Below are 22,226 nucleotides of genomic sequence, written 5' to 3'. Positions count from 1 at the left end.
ATTTGTGGAACCTCTTCTATAGAAGAGCTTAGAACTGGCAGGAACCCACCCCTGGCTTATATCTGCCATAGTTTAATTTTAGTGCTGCTTTCTTCTATCCTTCCCATGTCTTTGTGCCCTGTGCTTCACGAGTAGCTGTTTGTTGTTAACATAATTAACATCTCTACCCTGAGAAACTGTGCCATTCAACTTAATTGCCAGAGTCCCAGATGCCAACCACCAGCCTTTGGTTTGCCAATCTCCTGTCTTTTTTGCAAAGTTGCTATCCATCAAATTCCAATTATAAGAATTTTTATTAACATGTTGCACTAGTCCGACTTTCTATGTCTCCACCTTATGAGATGTTCTTGTGAGCATATCCAATTTCTCATAGACTTGTTTTTCTTACATGAACTTTGTCCAATCAGCAACTTTTTGTGTGAAAATCCTGACAACACTAAATTATTTTGGTCCACCAACTAATTACAAGATAATGTAACTGAAGCATGAGAGTCTGAGTTCCCACCTTCCCGTACAGAAACTGTTTTTTTGATCAGCATTAAATCCAAACACATTCCTGCCCTAAACTTAACCATGAACTTTTCATGCTTTCTCATTATTTATTTTATGTTGTTATTTACATACTTTTGAAGATATTTGAGTGAAATTAACAGGGTTGAATGATATCTGATAAAATACATTGCCTGGGTTATTTCAGAAGGGCTTCTTTTGAAGCTTGAGCTGTAGAAATATCTTGATGGGGAATAATGGCAGTCTTTAGAATCATGACTTTTCTACTACCAATCCAAATGCGATTCAAGGTGCTGGTTATTACCTTTAAAGCCCTACATGGCTTAGGACCCGGATACCCGCGAGACCGCCTACTGCCGCATACCTCCCAACGGCCGATAAGATCGCACAGGGTGGGCCTTCTCCAGGTGCCGTCAACCACTGACGGCTCCCTGGGGGAGGGCCTTCTCTGTAGCTGCTCTGACCCTATGGAATGAACTACCCCCAGAGATCCGGACCCTGCCCACTCTCATGGCCTTCCGAAAGGCTATCAAGACCTGGCTATTCCGGCAGGCCTGGGGCTTTTGACCTCATGACCGAGGTCCAGCCCCGACTAGATTGGGTGTATGATGTGGTTTTGAATCTGTTTCCTCTGTTTTTTTTAATTCTTTATTTTTTTAAAAAAAAATATTTTCTGTAAGCCGCCCGGAGTCCTTCGGGATTGGGTGGCCTATAAATGTATTAAATACAAATACAAATACAAATACAAACTTCAGATAAATTATCCTTAAAAATAATTGTTTCTACTAGCAGACTTCATGACTTTTCCACTACCAATACTGCTTGAGAAAAAATTGTGTCTTGTACAATATATTTAATATTCAATAAAACCTTAAATGGTTTTCTTATAATCTAAATAATTTCCTTAAATGCCTACTGACATAACCTCTTAAGCAGAATCCTTAACCTCTGACTACACTTGGCTTTAAAAGAAACTGGAGAACCTGTGACCTATTGGGTTATCATTTCAAAGATATCTCCTTAACCTAAACCAGGAAACAGAATGACAATAGTGGGGGGAAAAGTCCAAGTAACTTTTGACCTCCTGCTGCTTCCCCATTGATTTTGCTTGTGGGAAGCTGGCAAGGAAAATTGAAAGGAATGATCACGTGGCCATGTGAAGCACTCAAAACTTTGCCAAATTTCAATCAAATTTCAATAGAGCCGAGGTGGCGCAGTGGTTAAATGCAGCACTGCAGGCTACTTCAGCTGACTGCAGTTCTGCAGTTCGGCTGTTCAAATCTCACCAGCTCAGGGTTGACTCAGCCTTCCATCCTTCTGAGGTGGGTAAAATGAGGACCCGGATTGTTGTTGGGGGCGATATGCTGACTCTGTAAACTGCTTAGAGAGGGCTGAAAGCCCTATGAAGCGGTATATAAGTCTAACTGCTATTGCTATTGCTATTGCTATTGCTAATCTGACAGGTCCCAGATTTTGGATGCATTCTTTATGTTAGCCGATTTGAGGTCAACTAATTCAAAAACTATTGTTCTATGTTGCACCGTTTTGCCCAGCTGAAGGTTACAGATGAACAGAATTTTTGTGTTATATAGATTCATTGGCAACAACATGTTTAGAAGCCTTACTGAAACAAAATCAGCTTGGCATCAGGCCTGCAATTATATTCCTTTTAGAATTTTGGCCTGCCACACTTTCTCTTATTTCATTATGCTGTTTCATTAGTATAGTTAATAGGAGGGGGGAATAGACAGGAGTAGGATTGTGGAATGTATTGTTTTCATTCTTTACTAGAAGCCAAGGTCATCCTTTTCCACCACACTAGTACATCTGACCGGAAGAAGCTGGGTGTGGATGCCAGCATGGAAGAAGAAGATTGGACCATGTGAGGGATTGTGGGTGTGGGGACAAGATCATGAACTTTTAACTGGGTGGAATTCTGATGTCATTTCCAGTATTGGGATTAACACAGATGTGCCTAAGATGTCTGCTTTATTAAATTGGAACCAAAAGGATTGTTTTGCCTTGGACTCTGATTTAATTTTACGTGATACTAGGAACGCTGACACTTGGTTTCACCACTTGGTTTTACCATTTTACCACCAAAATGCTGAAGTTCACATAAGGTTCAGATGGAGATTTACGAAGTTAAAAGGATTTATGTGCATTTATTTAATTAGGCTTGATTCAGCCTTGCTTAACAAAAAATGAACTGCAGATAGAGGGTCATCACAGCAGAGCATTTAATCAGATTAATCAAAGACTTGTAGAAATCCCGGAAGACTGGTTAAGGCAACTTTCCTACTTATTGTTCCATCGTATTCTCTTTAATTCCTTTTTTATCCTTTTTGCCAAGGTAATGGGCTTTGTTATCACTGCAGTTTGAGACAAATATTAATACCTCTGAGAGTTCTATATTTTTGGACTGCAGTTCTTATGGGTTTCTAAAAGGATTTAAGATCTGTATGCCTATTCTCGGCAAGAGCCGAGGTGGTGCAGTGGTTAGGGTGCAGCACTGCAGGCCACTTCAGCTGACTGATATCTGCAGTTCAGCGGTTCTAACCTCACCGGCTCAGGGTTGACTCAGCCTTCCATCCTTCCGAGGTGGGTGAAATGAGGACCCAGATTGTTGTTGGGGGCAATATGCTGACTCTGTAAACCGCTTAGAGAGGGCTGAAAGCCCTATGAAGCGGTATATAAGTCTAACTGCTATTGCTATTGCTATTCTCAAAGTATGATGTAAACTAACAACTGAATGAATATAGCTCAGATTTCAGTTGTGACACAAAGCTTAATTTTCACAGCAACATAGTAGACGTAGTTACAGCTGGGCTGAGCAACTGTGTTGTCATATGAAATATGCAACATGTGTGCAAACTCTTGGCATCATGTTTCCATATGTTTGTTTAAGTATGGAAGACAAACTTGCACGCCAAGATGCACATTAAAAAATCAATTCATAGTATATTACCCTAGACTTTGGATCAAACGGTGGTCACTAGGATTCAAACATGATGTAATGGGTGCATAAACAATCAATGATATCAAACATAGCAAACTTCTCATTGGCTTGAGAAGGCAACGGTTCGTCCTGACACTGATTTCCTTGATTCACTAAGTCCGTCCATAACAAGCAACCAAAATTAAGGCAGGGGGAGAGACAGTTGTTCTATTTCATTGTTTAATGAGCCTAAGAACAGCAGCAAAAGCTACCAGCCAAATATGTTACATTTAGTTTCTTTCTCTCTTTCATTATTTTGATCAATAACTCAAGGCAGCTAGCATACCTAATACTCCTTTCTCTTCCTATTTTCCTCACAAGAATAGCAATAGCAATAGCAGTTAGACTTACATACCGCTTCATAGGGCTTTCAGCCCTCTCTAAGCGGTTTACAGAGTCAGCATATTGCCCCCAACAATCCGGGTCCTCATTTTACCCACCTCGGAAGGATGGAAGGCTGAGTCAACCTTGAGCCGGTGAGATTAGAACCGCCGAACTGCAGATAACAGTCAGCTGAAGTGGCCTGCAGTACTGCACTCTAACCACTGCACCACCTCGGCTCTTGAAGAACAACTCCAAAGTCACCCAGCTGGTTTTTATGACAAAATGGGACTAGCTCTCACAAGCTCTTTGTTTCTAGCCTGGTGCCTTAATGACTAGCCAATACTTGGCTATATATAATTATGTATACCAATTCAGGGTTCATTTGATTTCATGATGCAAGGAAATTGATACAACCTGTTGTATGCTAAGCTCGATCCCTGGAGGCTCATGGCGTTTTTGGCTTGTTCCGTCGGCAGCTAGACCTGGGAAATACTCTGGAGGAGGGCATAGTGCTCTCTGAGAAAGTCTTCTCTCAATCCAGTTGTTTTTGACAACTTTTGCTTAGCTTCCAAACTTCTTGCAAAGTTGATTGAAAAGTTATTGGCAAATCAACGACAGATGATCCTAAATACCATAAAATATACTATCTGGATCTTTTTCAGTGAGGATACCCTAAATACCACTGATTGCATAGGTTGATCATCTTCCTTAAGACCAAGATAGGGAAGTACATCTTGTGGTCCCACAACAGTATTCTATAATGTTAGATATATGGCGTTCTTCTAAATTGTCCGCAAGGGTTGGGAGGCAGAGGTATTATTTTATGGTGGTTTCAGTCCTAGTTAGTGAATGGGGAAGACGCCACTTGAACCTTCGGCATCTTTGATGTGGTCACCTCATTGCTAAGTGTCTTCCTCCAAGAAATTTAGCATCCATGGGAAATAAATTGAGAGGTTATTTGGCAGCTTCGAGTGATGTGTCATTAGCATACTGATAGCAATAGCAGTTAGACTTATATACCGCTTCCTAGGGCTTTCAGCCCTCTCTAAGCGGTTTACAGAGCCGGCATATCGCCCCCACAGTCTGGGTCCTCATTTTACCCACCTCGGAAGGATGGAAGGCTGAGTCAACCCTGAGCCGGTGAGATTTGAACCGCCGAGCTGCAGAACTAGCAGTCAGCTGAAGTGGCTGCAGTACAGCACTCTAACCACTGCGCCACTTCGGTTCTGATGAGCCTCAGTTGCAAATAACCCCTGCAATTCCAGCTGAAAATGCCATTCAGTTCTTGAACCAGTCCCTGGTAGGCTGTGAGGATTTGGATGGTTGAAACAAACTCAGAGTAAATAGCAATAGCAATAGCAGTTAGACTTATATACCGCTTCATAGGGCTTTCAGCCCTCTCTAAGCGGTTTACAGAGTCAGCATATCGCCCCCAACAACAATCCGGGTCCTCAAATCCTACAAAGACAATTGCCTGCCTTCTATACAAGTTGCACTTATTAAGTAACTGTTTCATTAGACAACTGTTTGCAAATACGGCAGTAATAAATGGTACTTTAAAAATCATGTTTGACCAATGCACGCATTTACTGCCAAATTTCTGCAACTGACAACACATGCTAGAGTGAAAAATAATGCTCGTGTTGCTGCACAAATATCTTTATCTAAATGAGGTAGCAGCAATCAACATCTCCCACCCTCCCTGTGTTAATTAGCTACCATTTGGCTATTACTGATCCTGATGAACAAGGACTATGTGTAGATATCAAGGAAGTCTGGAACACTCAAAGGAGTTGGTTCATAATCTACTAATTCTTCTGATTCCCATCTCCTGCTTTTGTGGAAATTGTGGCCAAATTTATCTAGCCTTAGCTGGTGAACCAATTATAATCCATGCATTCTACAAGGGGTTACCTTTGGAGAAAACCCTTTGCGTAGACTTCTGATATCAGAACTCTATTAAGTTGGAATAGTGTCAGTGGTGGGTTTCAAATTTTTTTAGAATCTCGTCATGTGGCCTGCTTTGTGGGAGTGGCTTGCCAATCATGTGACCAGGTGGGAGAGGCTTGTCAGCCATGTGACTGGGTGGGAGTGGCTTGCCAGCCATGTGACTGGGTCGGCATGGCCAACTTGTAAAATGTGGTGAAACTCACTTAACAACGCTCTTGCTTAGCAATCAAAATGTTGGCTCAGAAACTCTGGCATTTGAAGCACACAAGTCTTAAAGCTGTCAAGTTACATGACCCTTGCACCCCTAACCCTTTAGAAAAAAAAACCCAGGGGTGTTCAAACTTGACAGCTTTAAGACTTGTGGACTTCAACTCCCAGAATTCCTCCTCCAGTCATGTTGGCTCAGGAACTCTGGCATTGAAGTGTGCAAGTCTTAAAGCTGTCAAGTTACAAGACCCTTGCACCCCTAACCCTTTAGAAAAAAAACCAGGGGTGTTCAAACTTGACAGCTTTAAGACTTGTGGACTTCAACTCCCAGAATTCCTCCTCTCGCTCTTCATCTTGATGATGTCCGGACGGGCGGGGGGAGGAAGCTGGAACCGGTTCTAAACGGCACTGTAGGTTTGTGGAACCTCTTCTACAGGAACCCACCCCTGAATAGTGTCCATGTTGAAGTCACATTATAAGTTGCCAAAAGTTGCCTGGACCCAATTGGAAGTCCTGGTTATCATCTTTAAAGCTCTTTATGAAACTTCCTGCGACCCCAGGAGACATCGGGCAACTGAATCTGCCCATTTGGTGTGGTCACCAAGAGGATATGGGTGTACCTTGGCACACCCAGTATCGCTTGCGCGGCTGCATTCTGGACTAATTGCAGTCTCCAAAACACTGGGAAACAATGGGTTTGAATGAAAGATGAATTAACTTCACTGCATGTGTCACTTTAATCCTTCCAGAAATCACGCCTCCTCCCAGTTTTCAGAAGCCTAATTTTTCCACTTTAATCAAAATGTCCATCATGTACATGTTATAGGGTTTTGGCAAAAAGAAAATGTAATATTTGCAGTTTTTCTTAAAGTCAAGGTAACTGACCAGGGATGGGTTTCAACCGGTTCGCGGCGGTCCCTGCGAACCGGTTGGTCGGCGAACCCGGAAGTAAGTAACTTCCGGGAACGGCGAAGGGCCCACTCGCCCGCTCGCGCTCCTTACCCGGTTTTGACGAGTTCTGCGCTTCCACGCATGTGCAGGACGCATACAGTGCCTGCGTGATCCTCCAGGAGCAGCTGGAGCATCGCACAGACGCTAGTACGCCGCCGGCCCCGTTCCAACCGAACCGGTTGGAACGGGGCGAGAATCCCACCCCTGTAACTGACCCAATGAAGATGACAATCAAGCCAAGAATTCCCAGCTGATGAATAGAGGCAGTTTAAGTTTCTTCCCCTGTGGGATGGTTTATGTAATGATATGTTCTGCATCTATTTCCTCTAGAGATGAGTTAACAAGTCATAAATGGATGAGTAATTATTAACGGGAATTATAAGCAGGGATAGAAAAGCGGAATAATGAATGTGAAAAGAGGATATTATATTCCATTTATAGTTATTTTACATTTATATACCAAAAAGAAATCACTCTAGTCAAAATGTACAATATAAAAATAACACTGAGATGAATTATTTTAGAAAAAATATTACTTTCTTCTTCTAGTCATGCCGACTACCCACTCTATGGAGCTCCAAACAGAAATAACATTACTTATAATATGTCAAAGCCGAAATGGTATTGCTCCCGTCTCGAAATAGCCCCATTCAAATATTCTTAAATTGGCCCCATTCAATATACAAGACACATATGGTAGAAAGTTTGAGTTTCGGCAAAGAAAAATTTACCTAAAAATCTCAGTTTTCAAAAATATAGATTTATTGCGCTTATTAAAAGGGGAGATTAAGTTTCTCTCTTAAAATATTTATGAATTTTGGGAGGAGTCCTCTTAATAATCAAATATGCTAAAAGCTAATGAATAGGCAGGAGATGAGATGAGGATGAAAAAAGGAGCTTCCTCTATTCACTCCCCCATTAAAAGATGATTATAGCAATGCAGAGCCTTCATTATCCACGGAAACCTTCTATACCCGTGATGGCAAACCTATAGCATGAGTGCTACAGGTGGCACATGGAGCCATATGTGCTGGCATGCGAGCCATCACCGCCTTCCGGAGGGCTGGGGGCAGTGGTGGGTTTCAAAAATTGTTCGAACCTACTCTGTGGGTGTGGCCTCCTTTGTGGGAGTGGCTTGCTGCCCATGTGACCAGATGGGAGTGGCTTGCCCCCCATGTGACCGGATATGAAGATGCCGACGACACTTGTCAGAACCACCTTAAATTACCTCACACACAGCGCTGGCATGCATAAGAATAGGATGTAAACTTGTTTTTCAAAAGGCATCTTTGGTTTGCATTAAAACAAGTTCAACACACGCAATGTTCTGATTGCACCACAAACGCAGTAGTCATCCTTACCTTTCACAGAGGCCCTGAGTTTTATAAATAGGAGCATGATAGTGTAGAATAATCATATCATGCCTGAAGTTCAGCACCATCATTAAAAGCAATATTCTCCTCACTGCCTACCTCACTCATGGGCATCTGCCAGGCCTTTAAGCACAGTTACATGATCAAATTCCTGTAGGAGTTATGTCAAGTACTTATAATACAATGATTCTGCTTCAATACAGAGAGCAATGCAGTTCAAGACAAGGAAGGGGAGGAGGCGATGAGAAGGGACAGGAAAAATTTGATGGAGAAGGCTGCAAAGGCTTCGCTTAGATAATTACCAACTCCGCTGGCCCCCAACAGATTTACTCTGTCAGAAGCTTAATTTCTGTTGCAAACTTACATGCCTTGTGAGTTCCTGCTTGCCCAATATTTTGACAGCAGCTCTACAAGTTGATAGAGCATGCCATACAGCAAAGGTGAAGAAAGAAAGAAAGAAAAAAATATCTACTCAAATGTAGATATTAAACTGATTCTTTCACATTTATGATTAAAATCAACAGTGATCACCCTGAAAGAATGATAAGGACCCTTTTCAGCAACTGAAAAAGGGGTGAAATTATGCAGTAGCTTTTCAATAGAATTGATATAATGACGCAATACCCGAAAATTGGGACATTAATTTGCAGGGTGGGATTTCTCGGTAAGTGGACTCTGGCAGACAAATGATTTTTCAACATGGAAAGATCTGTGGCTTAGATGAATCAGTGCCAATAACTTTTGTCTGGAAATTAGTAGGATAATACTTATAGAAGTATATTGCAAACAATAAATGTTATTTGAACCGATAACATTTGGGAATTGGATGCCAATCTGGTGTTACTACTATCAAAAGGTCTGGTTAAAAGAAGGAGAAGCATTTTTTTTTAAATAATTCATGAGGATAAGGTAAAGGTTCCCATCACATATATGTGCTAGTCATTCCCAACTCTAGGGGGCAATGCTCATCTCCATTTCAAAGCCGAAGAGCCAGCATTGTCCAAAGATGTCTCCATGGTCATGTGGCCAGCATGACTAAATGTCACAGGTGCACGGAACGCTGTTACCTTCCCACCAAAGGTGGTTCCTATTTTTCTACTTGCATTTTTACGTGCTTTCGAACTGCTAGGTTGGCAGAAGCTGGGACAAGTAACGGGAGCTTACTCCGTTACACAGCACTAGGGATTCGAACCGCCGAACTGATTGACAGTGTCTTAGCCATTTAGCCACTGTGTCCCTTTTCAGAGGATATGGGGATTCAAATATAGTGCTCATATGAGATACAGTTTGAAATGAAAGGAAAATAGTCAGTTGTAACCATTTATAAACAATATAAAATAATTCTAGCGTGACCTGTCAAAAGTGCGAATGTCATAAGCGCGCCGACAACACCGCGGCGCTAAAACCACGATTTCAAAAGCGCGCCGAAAACAGCGCGTCGACAACAGCGCGCCAACAGAAGCGCGATTTCATTTAAGGTAAGATTTACAGTTAGGTTTAGGGTTAGGTTTAGGGTTAGGTGTAGGGTTAGGTTTAGGGTTAGGTTTAGGGTTAGGTTGAGGTTTAGGTTGAGGGTTAGGTTGAGGGTTACGTTACAGCGCGCTTCCGTCGGCGCACTTTTGTCGGCGCGCTTTAGGGCTAATTAGTCGCTCATTCGTCGCGCGGTTTTGTCATCGCGCTTTAGACACCGCGGTTTAGTCAGGCGCGCTTTTGTTGTGCGCGCATTTGTGGTGGAACCAATTCTGCACCAGCCCTCTCTTTCCTCACTTGTCTTTACTCACATTGTACAGCACTGTAGTCCATCCTTCCATGGTAATGCACTGGAAGACAGTCAACACAGCAAAGAGGATGTTATCAAACTGAGTTATCCCATCGTTGGGACCAATCCAGTCTCTGCACTCATAACCTGCAGGGCATCCTTGCGCCCCACAGGGATGTGGGGGATCCAGCTCTTGTAATTCACCTGCAGTCAGACAGAGATGAAATCATTTTATCAACATGCATCTATGTAAAGGAGCAAGGTCGACCAAGAAAGTTATAATAAAACAGGAAGCTTCTATATGCATTTACTTTATTTATATTTTACCTTTTCCTTGAACAGCACAAGGTGAGGAACATGAGGATTTCCCCTATCCCCCAATTTACCAGCACAAAAACATTGTGAAATGGGCTGGCTTGTGAAAGAACAATTAGCGCAAATTATCCAGCCAACCAATCCAAGTCTAACATTGTAATGTCGTCTGCATGACACATATTTATAGCTCCTCTCTTCCAGGAAAGTTTGGGTTCCTTGAGCAGGATTCAAAATTCATGATTGTTAACAGGGCATGGGGAAACAACAACAAGAAAAACCATGTTTTGTTTCCAAACCATTTCTGCTGCTCAAATTGCAGAAAGTATTTTTGCCCAGAGGGCATGTTCAAACCTAAAAGAACAAATCTTTCTGAAGGATTGTAGGTTAATTAAATCCATAGCTCTACAGTGTTTTAAACTTCCAGGACTAGAATAAAGTCAGAAGGGAGTGATGAAAGAAATGTCCTTCTGGGTTCGGCTCCAAGTGGGGGAAAAGACACTGGAGACATGGAGGCTGCTTGGAAAGATGGTTTATTGTTGGACAGGGACACATGGCTTGAGCCCTGAACAGAAAAGGGGATCACATGCTCCAATGTTGGTGGAGAAGAAGAGAAGGGCTGAAGGAGTGGCTTGCTAGGCTTTTTATAACCTGTTCAGTCCCACCTCTCTGTTTCCTGTTCCTGTGTAAGAAATGTATCCTGATTGGTTGTCAGACTCCCATAGGGCCATGCAGGGGCAACTCTCTGGGCTGTGTTTTGAATCCAGGTTTAGTTGAGTTCTCAGATGCCATGTGGCCAGTTGAGTAAAGAGCCAATATTATCATGCCTTTATTCCCATCCCCCCTGGGGCTGCAGTGGAGAAGTCTTTATTATGTAAAAGCGACTAGCTTGGCCTTCTTAATGGCCCATTAACAGTGGGGATGGGCAGGAAGCTACAGGCAACCATTCTGTCTTTTAAAACATGTTTCTTTCTTTTCACATCCAGAGAAACATTCTGCCTTTTCAATATTTCCTAGGATATTTCATTTTTCTGGGAGAGGGCTGGGTGATAACTTCCCACGGGAGACAGCAATATCTCTTACCTGAATTGTTTACATAGCAAGCCTGGTGAAGCTTTCCACTATAAAATTCCAAGCCAATAATAGCAAACATCAGGATTGCAAAAAAGAGAAGGAGACCGATCTGGAGCAGAGGCACCATTGCCTTCATGATGGACTTTAGTACGATCTGTAAACCTTGAGAAAAGCGAAAGGAGAAAAAAATGCAATTGAAAAAGAAGCACAAATTATTCCTTTGGGAGAAGCAGAGAGACGAGGAAGTGTCACACTGTGAAACATGTTCAGAAAAGTTGTGATTGTCTGGCAGATGCAATATTATAATCGAGGGAAGACAACACTCTAGAAAGCAAGCAGAGCTCTTGTCACTGAAGGAGGAGAAAGCAAATATTGATCTCCCAGAGGAGCAAATTCTTTCCCATTAGGGAAAAAACCTCCCATTTTTTTTCCCCGCAGAAGAAAATGCTTTGTTTAATCCAAAGTGTTCTAAAGTTTAGGTTTTCCCTAATGTAAGATTGCAATATTCTTTTTTTTAAATTAATTTTTTATTTTATCAATTTCATATATACATTCACAATTATATGATCTCATCACTGTTATTATTAATATGTATTTATAACAATTTTTTTCCTACAGTTGACAATATACTTGAAAATTGCTTTCTTACCATCCCATAGATCCATCTTATCTTACAACGGTCCTACTTCTTCTTCCCTCCCTCCCTCTTTCCTTCCCTCGTTTCTTCTCTCCTACTCTCCTTCCTTCCCTCCTTCCTTCCCTCCCTCCTTCCCCCTTCCCTCCCTCCTTTCTTCTCTCCTCTCCTTCCCTCCTTCCTTCCCTCTCTCCTTCCTTCCCTCCTTCCTTCTCTCCTTCTCTCCTTCCTTTCCCCCTTCCTTTCCTCCTTCCTTCCCCCCTTCCTTCTCTCCTACATTCCCTCCTTCCTTCCCTCCTTTCTTCTCTCCTTCCTTCCCTCCTTTCTTCTCTCCTTCTCTCCTTCCTTCCCTCCTTGCTTCCCTCCTTGCTTCCCTCCTTCCTTCCCTCCCTCCTTCCTACCCCCCTAATGTAAGATTGCAATATTCAACTTTTAATGATTGGTTACATTTGCCAAATTTTCTAGATCAAGCAAAAAGTGTTGTGATTTCCTTTCTTCAGCTTATTATTGTTCAGAGCTGATCATTATTGCATAATAATCTAATTTTAATACCAACTTACATCTTACTATAGAAAACTTTGAATGGATCAAAAATATTGTAATATGCCAATGTATATAAATGTCAGTTTGAAACCTTTGTATCTACAGTACAGTCGTGGGATTCAATTTTTTTTTACTAGCAGTTCTGTGAGTGTGGCTTAGTGGGCATGGCGTGGCTTGGTGGGCATGGCAGGAGAAGGATACTGTAAAATCTCCATTCCCTCCTGCTGGGCTCGGGGGCAGAGAATAGATGGGGATGGGGCGAGTCAGAGGTGGTATCAGAGGTGGGTTCCTACCAGTTCGCACCAGTTCGGTAGAACCGGTTTGTCAACTCTACCAAACCAGTTAGAAGAGGTTCCACCAGTGGACCCGGAAAGCAGGCCACACCTACAGAAGAGGCTCCAAATTTTTTTGAAATTTGTATTTGTATTTATTTGTCTTGTATGCCGCCCACTCCCGAAGGACTCCGGGCAGCTCACAATAGACAAGGGAAGGGGAAATAACTAGACAAAGACAACACTTTTTTAAAAAACACAACATTCACAGTTTTCGTGGGGCTGGATGTTTTACAAGCCCCCCGGCCTGCTGGAGCAGCCAGGACTTGGCTTTGCGGAAGGCCGGGAGGGTCGTAAGGGTCCGGATCTCCACGGGGAGGTCATTCCAGAGGGCTGGAGCTGCAACAGAGAAGGCTCTCCCCCGGGGAGTCGCCAGCCGACATTGGCTGGCGGATGGAATCCAGAGGAGACCTAACCTGTGAGATCTAATCCACCACACACACACACACACACACACACACACACACTCACACAGAGAGAGAAAGAGAAAGAGAAAAAGGAAGAAATAAATAAAGAAGAAAGAAAAAAAGAAAGAAAAAGTGAGAGAGAGATGAAAGGAAAAAGGGACAGAGAGACAAAAGGAAGGAAAGAGAGAGAGAGAGAAAGAAAGAGAAAGAAAAAAAGAAAGAAAGAAAACACATGGCCAGCAAGCCACTCCCACCAGGTCACATGGCCGGCAAGCCACTCCCACAAAGGAGGCCACACCCACAGAGAAGGTTCGAAAAAAATTTGAAACCCACCACTGGGTGGTATTGACCGGTTCTCCAGAACAGGTCAGAACCTGCTGAATACCACCTCTGCTACAGTACTTTTCTAAAGTTTGTAAGTGTTTTAATCTCCTGTTCATTCATTTAATTCCTGCCTTTTTTCCCTTTGATTGTACTTGTAAACTTAATAAATGTACACATCTGAAAAGAAAAGACTCTTCCCCAAATAATTATGAAACAAATGTATCTGTATGTAGGTTTTCAAAGAGTATGTAAGTCTTGGAAAATATATATTTTATCACCAGTGGCTTTGGATTCAATCCCCATATTGTATATTTAAAATGAGCGGATGGGAAATTTGCAGCACAAGAACAACTGTAAATTTCCGAGTCAGAACTGATCATGATGGCTTCGTTAGAGTGGTCTCTTGCTTTTCATTCAGAAGCTCAAAATGCCATTTTCCTGTCCACAATAGCTCTCTGAGATGGGTTGGGCCATCTCAGTTCGGCGGTTCAAATCTCACCGGCTCAAGGTTGACTCAGCCTTCCATCCTTCTGAGGTGGGTGAAATGAGGACCCAGACTGTGGGGGCAATATGCTGACTCTGTAAACAGCTTAGAGAGGGCTGAAAGCGGTATATAAGTCTAACTGCTATTGCTAAGTCTGGGCTTTTTCCCTTATTACCGACCTAACAAAAGCCTTTCTGAATCAGAGGATCAGAGGTACTCGAAGCCTGTCAGTCTGGTTGTTGAAGATATATATTTTACTTAACATCAATATTTTATTTAATATTTTATTTATTTAATATCACTTAATTTTAAACGCCAGTCAGGAATTGTATGCAAGTGACTTGATTCCAGTGGTGGGATTCAGCCGGTTCGCACCTATTCGGTAGAACCGGTTGGTAACTTTCTAAGTAGTTCAGAGAACCGATTGTTGGAAGAAATCTCCTTTTGGTTTTTTCCATTTTTACAGGGCTAATCCTGTAAGGAAGGCAGGAAGGAAACAATCTGGTGTTGTTTCTAGCCTGATCTTTATTGACCTGCTTACAGAAACTGCCTCTCTGGTTCACCCTTATTCCGTTGCAACAGCTAAGGCGAAACGCCCATCAACATGAGTGACATTGAGTTGGCCACACCCACCCAGTCACAAGACCACCAAGCCATGCCTACCTAGCTGGTCATTAGGGCAGAGGATCGGTTGTTAAATTATTTGAAACCCACCACTGCCTGATTCAAATAGAATACCTCTATAGGAAATAAAGATGGCCATTGGAAACACCAACACCGCTCTGCAAGAATCCTTCAACAGTAGGACAAAGTGGGAGGAGATAAACCAGATACTTACTAGGAATGCCTGAGACAAGCTTCAGGGGCCTGAGCACTCGTACCGCCCGCAGAGTCCGTAGGTCCACGTGGGTGTTAAAATGCGCTCCTGCTGTTGCAAGGATGCTAGAAACAAACAGGAAGAGACAAAAGTTACTAAACATAGTATCTTGGGGTGATGCACATATGCCTGCCAGTCTCCCTCCCTCCCACCCTGCAGGAGGAGGCGTAACACACACCAGGCACCTGACAGCCGGAATTGATGCACCTTACCCTATGCTGTGAGTCAAGAACCATTTCTTAGCCTAATCTTAGCAGAGCAGCAATTAAAAAACAAAATACACACTAGCTTTAGGACTCACATTGTCACAGCTCAGTCTGTGCCTTGTGTTAGAATTACGGGTTGTAAATTCAATACATCAGATCCTTACCAAGAGGCTGGAATAGGAAAGTATTGGGAATTTAGCAAAATAGGTGCCTGAAAAAGGCACAATTCTCAGGGCACTAATATTGCCCTTTAACCAGTGGTGGGATTCAGCCGGTTCGCACCTATTCGGGAGAACCGGTTGGTAACTTTCTAAGTAGTTCAGAGAACCAATTGTTGGAAGAAATCTCCTTTTGTTTTTTTCCACTTTACAGGGCTAATCCTGTAAGGAAGTCAGGAAGGAAACATTCTGGTGTTGTTTCTAGCCTCATTTTTATTGCCCTGCTTACAGAAACTGCCTCTCCGGTTAACCCTTATTACATTGTAATAGATAAGGCGAAGCGCCCATCGACCTGAGTGACCTTGAGTTGGCCATGGCCACCCAGTCACATGACCACTGAGCCCCACCTCCCTTTATTTATTTATCAGCACAAATACAACACAAATGTAACAAAGGCAACAGTAAAAATATTGGCTTTCTGTCTGGATGGTCTCTTGTGATGAGCCGATAGACAGAGAAAGAAAGCAGTATGCCTCCTCCCATATTTGGGCATACCCAGAGGTTGTGACACTAAATACACACACACACACACACACACACACACACACACACACACACACACACACACACATATACATAAATGTTAATTTCCATTTAATTCAGATAGATAACTGAATGATAAAAAAAATGGCTGGCTAACATCCCTAGTATTTTTCTGGAATTAGACTTATGATTACTTTTCTCTCTGGGACCATTTGGCAGGTGTTAGAATATTAAACCAGGATTTTCATTTCATGCTTGAAAAGCAGCTAGGCATATTTTGTCGTTAATAGTAAGCAGTTATGATTTGATCCCAAATCACACAAGAAGCTGATATTGTGGAATAACACAAATCTCAAAAATAGTCGGGAAAATGTTTTATTGGAATGACTATCCCAAACAGGGATTAATACTTTAAATCAGTTTTTCTTAGTGTTGTTCTAAATATTTTGCAAGATTAACTTTTGTGTTTGACTTGCCTATGTTATGTATGTGTGCTAACAGTATGGCCCTTTAACAGCTCATACAAAATTCAACAGAATTAATAGAATGCAACAATGCAGCTTTTTATTATTATATTATATTAAAAATGAAGATTGTTGTTTATATATTTGATCTATATATTTATTTAATTAATATATTTGATCAAACCTAATTTATTTGTTCTGGTTTCATGTTGACATATATGTCAATGGATATTAAATATCATACTTAAGGGTTTCAATGTGATATTAAATTGGACTCTTAAAATATGTCATTGTATGAAGAGTTTTGCCTCTATCAGTCTTGTATCATAGTAGATAATCCTGCATAACTGCCATAAAAGTCATTCTCCTGATTTCAAGGAATGGATATTGTTGTGTTCTGAGCTTGCGCTGACTAGAAGTTTGAGCGGGAAAGCGCTCGACAGCTGATTGGCTGATCGTTTGACAGCTCCTGTATAAATAGGGAGCTGTCCAAACGAGCAGCGCGCGTTCCTATCTAAGCCGGTTCTGAAATGTTAGCCTGTACTTAAGGGAATAAACTTGTTAGCCTTTTATTCCTGTCTCTGCCTCAGTCCTTCTGGCTACCCACGGGTCTTGGTACACACCAGATATGTTTCTTAACAATTTTTTAAAGTCTTCTTTGCTCTAAAAATGAAAAGATAACACAATGTTGTTCTATGGTCCAGATGTAACAATAAGCCCAACAACTGAATTAATTTCATGTAGGTATATATATCCTTATCATATGGATCTTTTCATTTTGTTAATTTGGGTAGGATGGGCTTATTTAGTTCACTTAATCATGTGTTGTGGCCCATCAGGAGCTGTTGGAGCTGCAAACAGACTCTGATAGCGAGGGACCCCCATGAGTCGCCTCTGGAAGATGTGGAGGACCCTGGACAGGGTTCAGACTCTGAGCAGGGACCAGAGAGGCTGGTTGGCCACCAGGAGGGGCCTGAAGCATGGAGCAGCGGTGAAAGCCAAAGGAAGTTTGTCCCTGACGAGCAGTGGTGAAGATGTCAGGCCCTTGAGCAGTGAGGAGGTGCAGTGGGAATTGGTCCTGGACACCCGGAAGAGACGGGTGGATAAGCGCCGGCAGCAATTATGCAAAGGAGATAATTGAACCCAGGTGGTTGTGATTAGGCTCCTCCCAAGAGAGTATATAAGAAGAGACTTTGGGAGGAGGCTTTTTGCAGGACTCAACTATTATACTAAAGCTGGAGAAGCTTTGGTATGTATTTCTTACCTGTGGAAGTCTGGGTTGCTGCCAAAGTCTTGTTGGTGTGTTAATTTACAGTGAATAAATTGTCTAGCAGTAATTTTGTGTCGGTGTGACTCACCGTACGGAGGGGAGGGTCAGAACAATCACTATACTGCGCAAGGCCATTAAAGGTTCTTTCCTTCCACACAACTAGGTGTGCCAGCCCATATGTCATTTTGTATAATTAAATCCCAGGCTCCTAAACTAATTGAGGTGTTGGCTGTTGATAATTGCTAGTTTCTGACATCAGTTTAATTTTTCCACAGGGTACAATCAACCCCAATGCAGAGACAGTTTTGTTAAGGTAGGGTTCTTTCCTCAGGTAACAAGGGGCAATATTTCAAGATCAACGTTCTTCAAAACAGGAAGCACACATTCCTTTAAACCACCAGTGTCATAAAGTGCTAAATGAACGACACAAGTCTTAGTAAAAAGATGGACAGGAGACTAAAATAAAGGCCACCAAGACTAAAGTTGGCTCCTTTAGAAAATCTAGACCCAATGGGCAAAACCCTATATTGCACTATATATCCTGAAATTGTTTTTTGTTTGTTTGTTTGTTTATTGGATTTATATGCTGCCCTTCTCCCAAAGGACTCAGGGCGGCGTACATTAATAGCAGTTAGACTTATATACCGCTTCATAGGGCTTTCAGGCCTCTCTAAGCGGTTTACAGAGTCAGCATATCACCCCCCCACAGTCTGGGTCCTCATTTCACCCACCTCGGAAGGATGGAAGGCTGAGTCAACCTTGAGCCGGTGAGATTAGAACTGCTGAACTGCAAATAACAGTCAGCTGAAGTGGCCTGCAGTACTGTACCCTAACCACTGCGCCACCTCGGCTCTTAAAAAAAAAAAAACATATTACAAAAGATAAAAAGGAAATTAGATAGAGTATCCAAAAACAAACCCAATTAATATTAACAATAACATTTTAAATTAGCATCACTTCAAAAGAATTGTGGCATCTAGGAGCTGACCACCAATGTTTGCAAAATAAAAAATTGTTGATACATCAGATTCTTTGTTGATCTTTTATTTTTCTATTGTATTATAAATGCATTATCTTTTTCCCCCCACACTGCATGGCTTCTCATGTGTTCTTTTCAAGGAATCAGGCAAGATAGTTATTGCAAAGAAAAATGGGACAATATTTCCCCTTCCAAAACTTTATACATGCAATTGGATTTACAAAAACTTCAGTGATGGGTAGGCAGCGCCTGATACAAGAAGGAAGGAAAGAAACACTCTCATCCAAAGAAAGGATCCTGTGTTCTTCAGGGACAACAGAGATAAAGTGGAGACAAGAAAATAAAATCAGACTGAAGCTCACGGAGAGGTGATACTTAACACTTAACATGCCCCCACAAATATCTGGTAAATCCTGGATACAGGATTGAGTATAGGAAGAAAAAGAAGACTCCCCAAAATGCTGGAAATGTGAATCAATACCCGGAACATATTATCATTTATGGTGGACCTGTGAGGAGGCAAAACTTTTTTGGAAAAGGATCGAAAATTGGCTGGAGGCAATAACAGGGGTTAAAATAGAATGGAAACCTGAAGTTTTTTTATTAGGAATTATGTCGGTGAAATACAAAAAAGAAATCCAGTATTTAATACTACATATAATTTCAGCGGCAAGGACTGCCTTTGCCCAGAAATGGAAAAACAAATTAATCCCAAGCGAAGATGAAATAATAAGAAAGGTTATGGACTGTGCCGAAATGGATAAACTAACTAAAGAAATCCAGGGAAAGGAAGAATCAGAATTCTACCAGATATGGGATAAATGGTATATAGGTGGATGGAGGAAAGAAACAAAAATCAATGAAGGAATATAACAAAACTCAAAAATAATAGTTATGAGTAAAATAAGAGGGTTAAGAATGGTAAAATCCAAATGAAATACAATAGAAGGGGAAATAATATAAGGTGAGCGGTATCGATTGATGATTGCTATTATAAAAAAACAGGAAGTTCCTGTTCGTACTGTATTGGATAAATGTGGTGTACGTCTAATTTGTGTGTGTGTGTGTATTTTACATGTTTGTCAATAAAAATCTTTATTAAAAAAAAAGAAAGAAAAAGAAGAAAAAGCTGTACATTTCACAATAATTAGGCCAAGAAGCCTAATTAGAGGCCTGAGGTAAAAATGTTGCCAATCCTCCCAATGGCCGGTAAGATCCCACAGGGTGGGCCTCCTTCAGATGCCGTCAGCCAGACAATACCGGCTGGCGGCTCCCCGGAGGAGAGCCTTCTCTGTGGCTGCTCCGACCCTTTGGAACAAACTACCCCCAGAAATCCAGACCTTGCCAACTCTCATGTCCTTCAGGAAAGCTGTTAAAACCTGGCTATTCCGGCAGGCCTGGGGCTGTTGACCTCATTGTTGAGGTCCAGCCCCGATCGTAACGAATGTATGTGTGTTGTTTTTAATCATGTTTTTATTGTCATTTTTTATTATTATTCTTTTTTCTTTCGATATAAGCCGCCCGGAGTCCTCCGGGATTGGGCGGCCTATAAATCAATTTAATAATAACAACAACAACAACAACAACAACAACAACAACAACAATAATAATAATAGCACCGATATTTCAATGCAGTTTGGCATGGAAAAATGCGCCACTGTATCCATAAAAAGGGGCAAAATCACTGCATGTGAGGGAATTGAAATGCCCAATGGCCAACTAATTAAATGCAAAGAAAATGAAGCCTACAAATACTTAGGCATTCTGCAGTTGGATAACATCAAGCATGGAGAAGTAAAAACTATTGTCAGGCGAGAGTACACCAACAGAGTTAGGAAAATTTTGAAATCTAAATTGAATGGTGGAAATACAATCAAGGCCATAAATACCTGGGCAATACCAGTTAAAAGATACACAGCTGGTACAGTTAACTGGACACAAGCTGATTTGGACATTTTGGACCGAAAAACCAGGAAACTAATGACAATGCACTACAGTTTACATCCATGTGGTGATAGTGATAGACTCTACCTGCCCCGAAAATCAGGTGGCAGAGGATTATTACAAGTGAAGCAAACAGTTGAAGAAGAAAAACATGCACTGGCTGATTATTTAAAAGAAAGTCAAGAATATCTATTAATCGAAGTAAAGAACAAAAATCTACTGAAGGCCCAACAGACAAAACAAGAATACAGAAAAGATGTAATAAAATCAAGAATGGAGAGTTGGCAGAACAAAGCACTGCATGGCCAATTTCTGGAAAAAATAAAAGATAAAGTGGACAGTGAACAAACTTGGTTATGGTTAACAACAGGTACATTAAAGAAAGAAACAGAGTCACTAATCCTGGCTGCGCAAGAACAAGCTATCTGCACAAATGCCATTAAGGCCAAAATGGAAAAATCCTCTGAAGATACCAAATGCAGACTTTGCAAAGAAGCTGGTGAAACTGTTGATCACATACTCAGCTGCTGTAAAAAAAATCACGCAGACTGATTATAAATTGCGGCACAATTCAGTAGCACAAATGATCCATTGGAATTTGTGCAAAAATTATAATATTAAAACAGCAACAAACTGGTGGGAACATCAGCCTGAAAAAGTCATCGAAAATCAGATGGTCAAGATCTTATGGGATTTCCGTATACAAACAGACAAAATAATGGCGCATAATACACCAGACATCACACTGGTTGAGAAAAATAAGATCACAATCATAGACATCACAATACCAGGTGATAGCAGGGTCGCCAAGAAGGAACATGAAAAAATCGCAAAATACCAGGACTTAAAAATCAAAATTCAACGACTATGGCACAAACCAGCAGTGGTAATTCCAGTGGTAATTGGCACACTGGGTGCTATTCCAAAAGCACTGGAATTACATTTAAAACAGTTAAAAATTGACAAAATCACCATCAGTCAAATGCAAAAAGCCGCACTGCTTGGATCTGCATGCATATTACGAAAATACGTTATGACGTCCTAGGCCCCTGGGTGGGGCCCGACTAGTAACCAATGCCAAATCCGCCGAAACAACTGGCCGCTGTGATACAATTGTATTGTAATAATAGCAATAATAATAATAATAATAATCACTTTGTACTGGCTCTGAAATACGTCTGGCTAGATTCATGTACCCTTGAATGATGCTTGATGCCAAGAGAATAGACAGCTAGCATACTGTATATTTCAACAAGTGATCCTTTTTAGAAGATGGATTACAGTGTACTTACATTCTGTGAAAGGGTTTATAAACTTGGAGTGCAATAAGAGCTGTACCTTCTCAACTGGTACTGATTGAAAACATCGCAGAGCGCTGACTCTGTTTAGGTGTCTAAATGTAGTTTGTAAAAAAATTGGAGGAAGTTCCAAATAGAGAAAAAAAAGAGCACACACAGGAGCTACATCGCCTAAATTCAGGAATCAGCTTTTCAAGTTTTATGCAGGGAAATTGGGTCATTGTTTTACTAATTCATTTAATTACAGGCCAGCATTACTCTTGGCAATGCCTCCCTTGCTGGGCAAGTAACCACCTTTATTTTTT

The 22,226-nt window shown here is 41.5% G+C and overlaps 1 protein-coding gene across 1 annotated transcript in view; it reads right to left on the bottom strand.

The window, feature by feature from the left end:
* The window catches only part of CACNA1E (calcium voltage-gated channel subunit alpha1 E), a 407,324-nt gene that overhangs the window by 242,221 nt on the left and 142,877 nt on the right, over positions 1 to 22,226 (bottom strand). Inside the window, exons 5-7 of the mRNA XM_087726930.1 lie at positions 15,021 to 15,124; positions 11,468 to 11,620; positions 10,095 to 10,276 (exon numbers count right to left, since the gene is read on the bottom strand). Of these exons, the coding sequence (XP_087583056.1) occupies positions 10,095 to 10,276; positions 11,468 to 11,620; positions 15,021 to 15,124 (439 nt within the window). The remainder of the gene's footprint in view (positions 1 to 10,094; positions 10,277 to 11,467; positions 11,621 to 15,020; positions 15,125 to 22,226) is intronic.

This window comes from Thamnophis sirtalis, unplaced genomic scaffold (assembly GCF_051295495.1).
Source record: "Thamnophis sirtalis isolate CommonGarterSnake01/CBP01778 unplaced genomic scaffold, rThaSir2_p1.2 scaffold_12, whole genome shotgun sequence".
Taxonomy (NCBI): Eukaryota; Metazoa; Chordata; class Lepidosauria; order Squamata; family Natricidae; genus Thamnophis; species Thamnophis sirtalis.
This window is presented reverse-complemented; position numbering and strand designations above follow the sequence as displayed.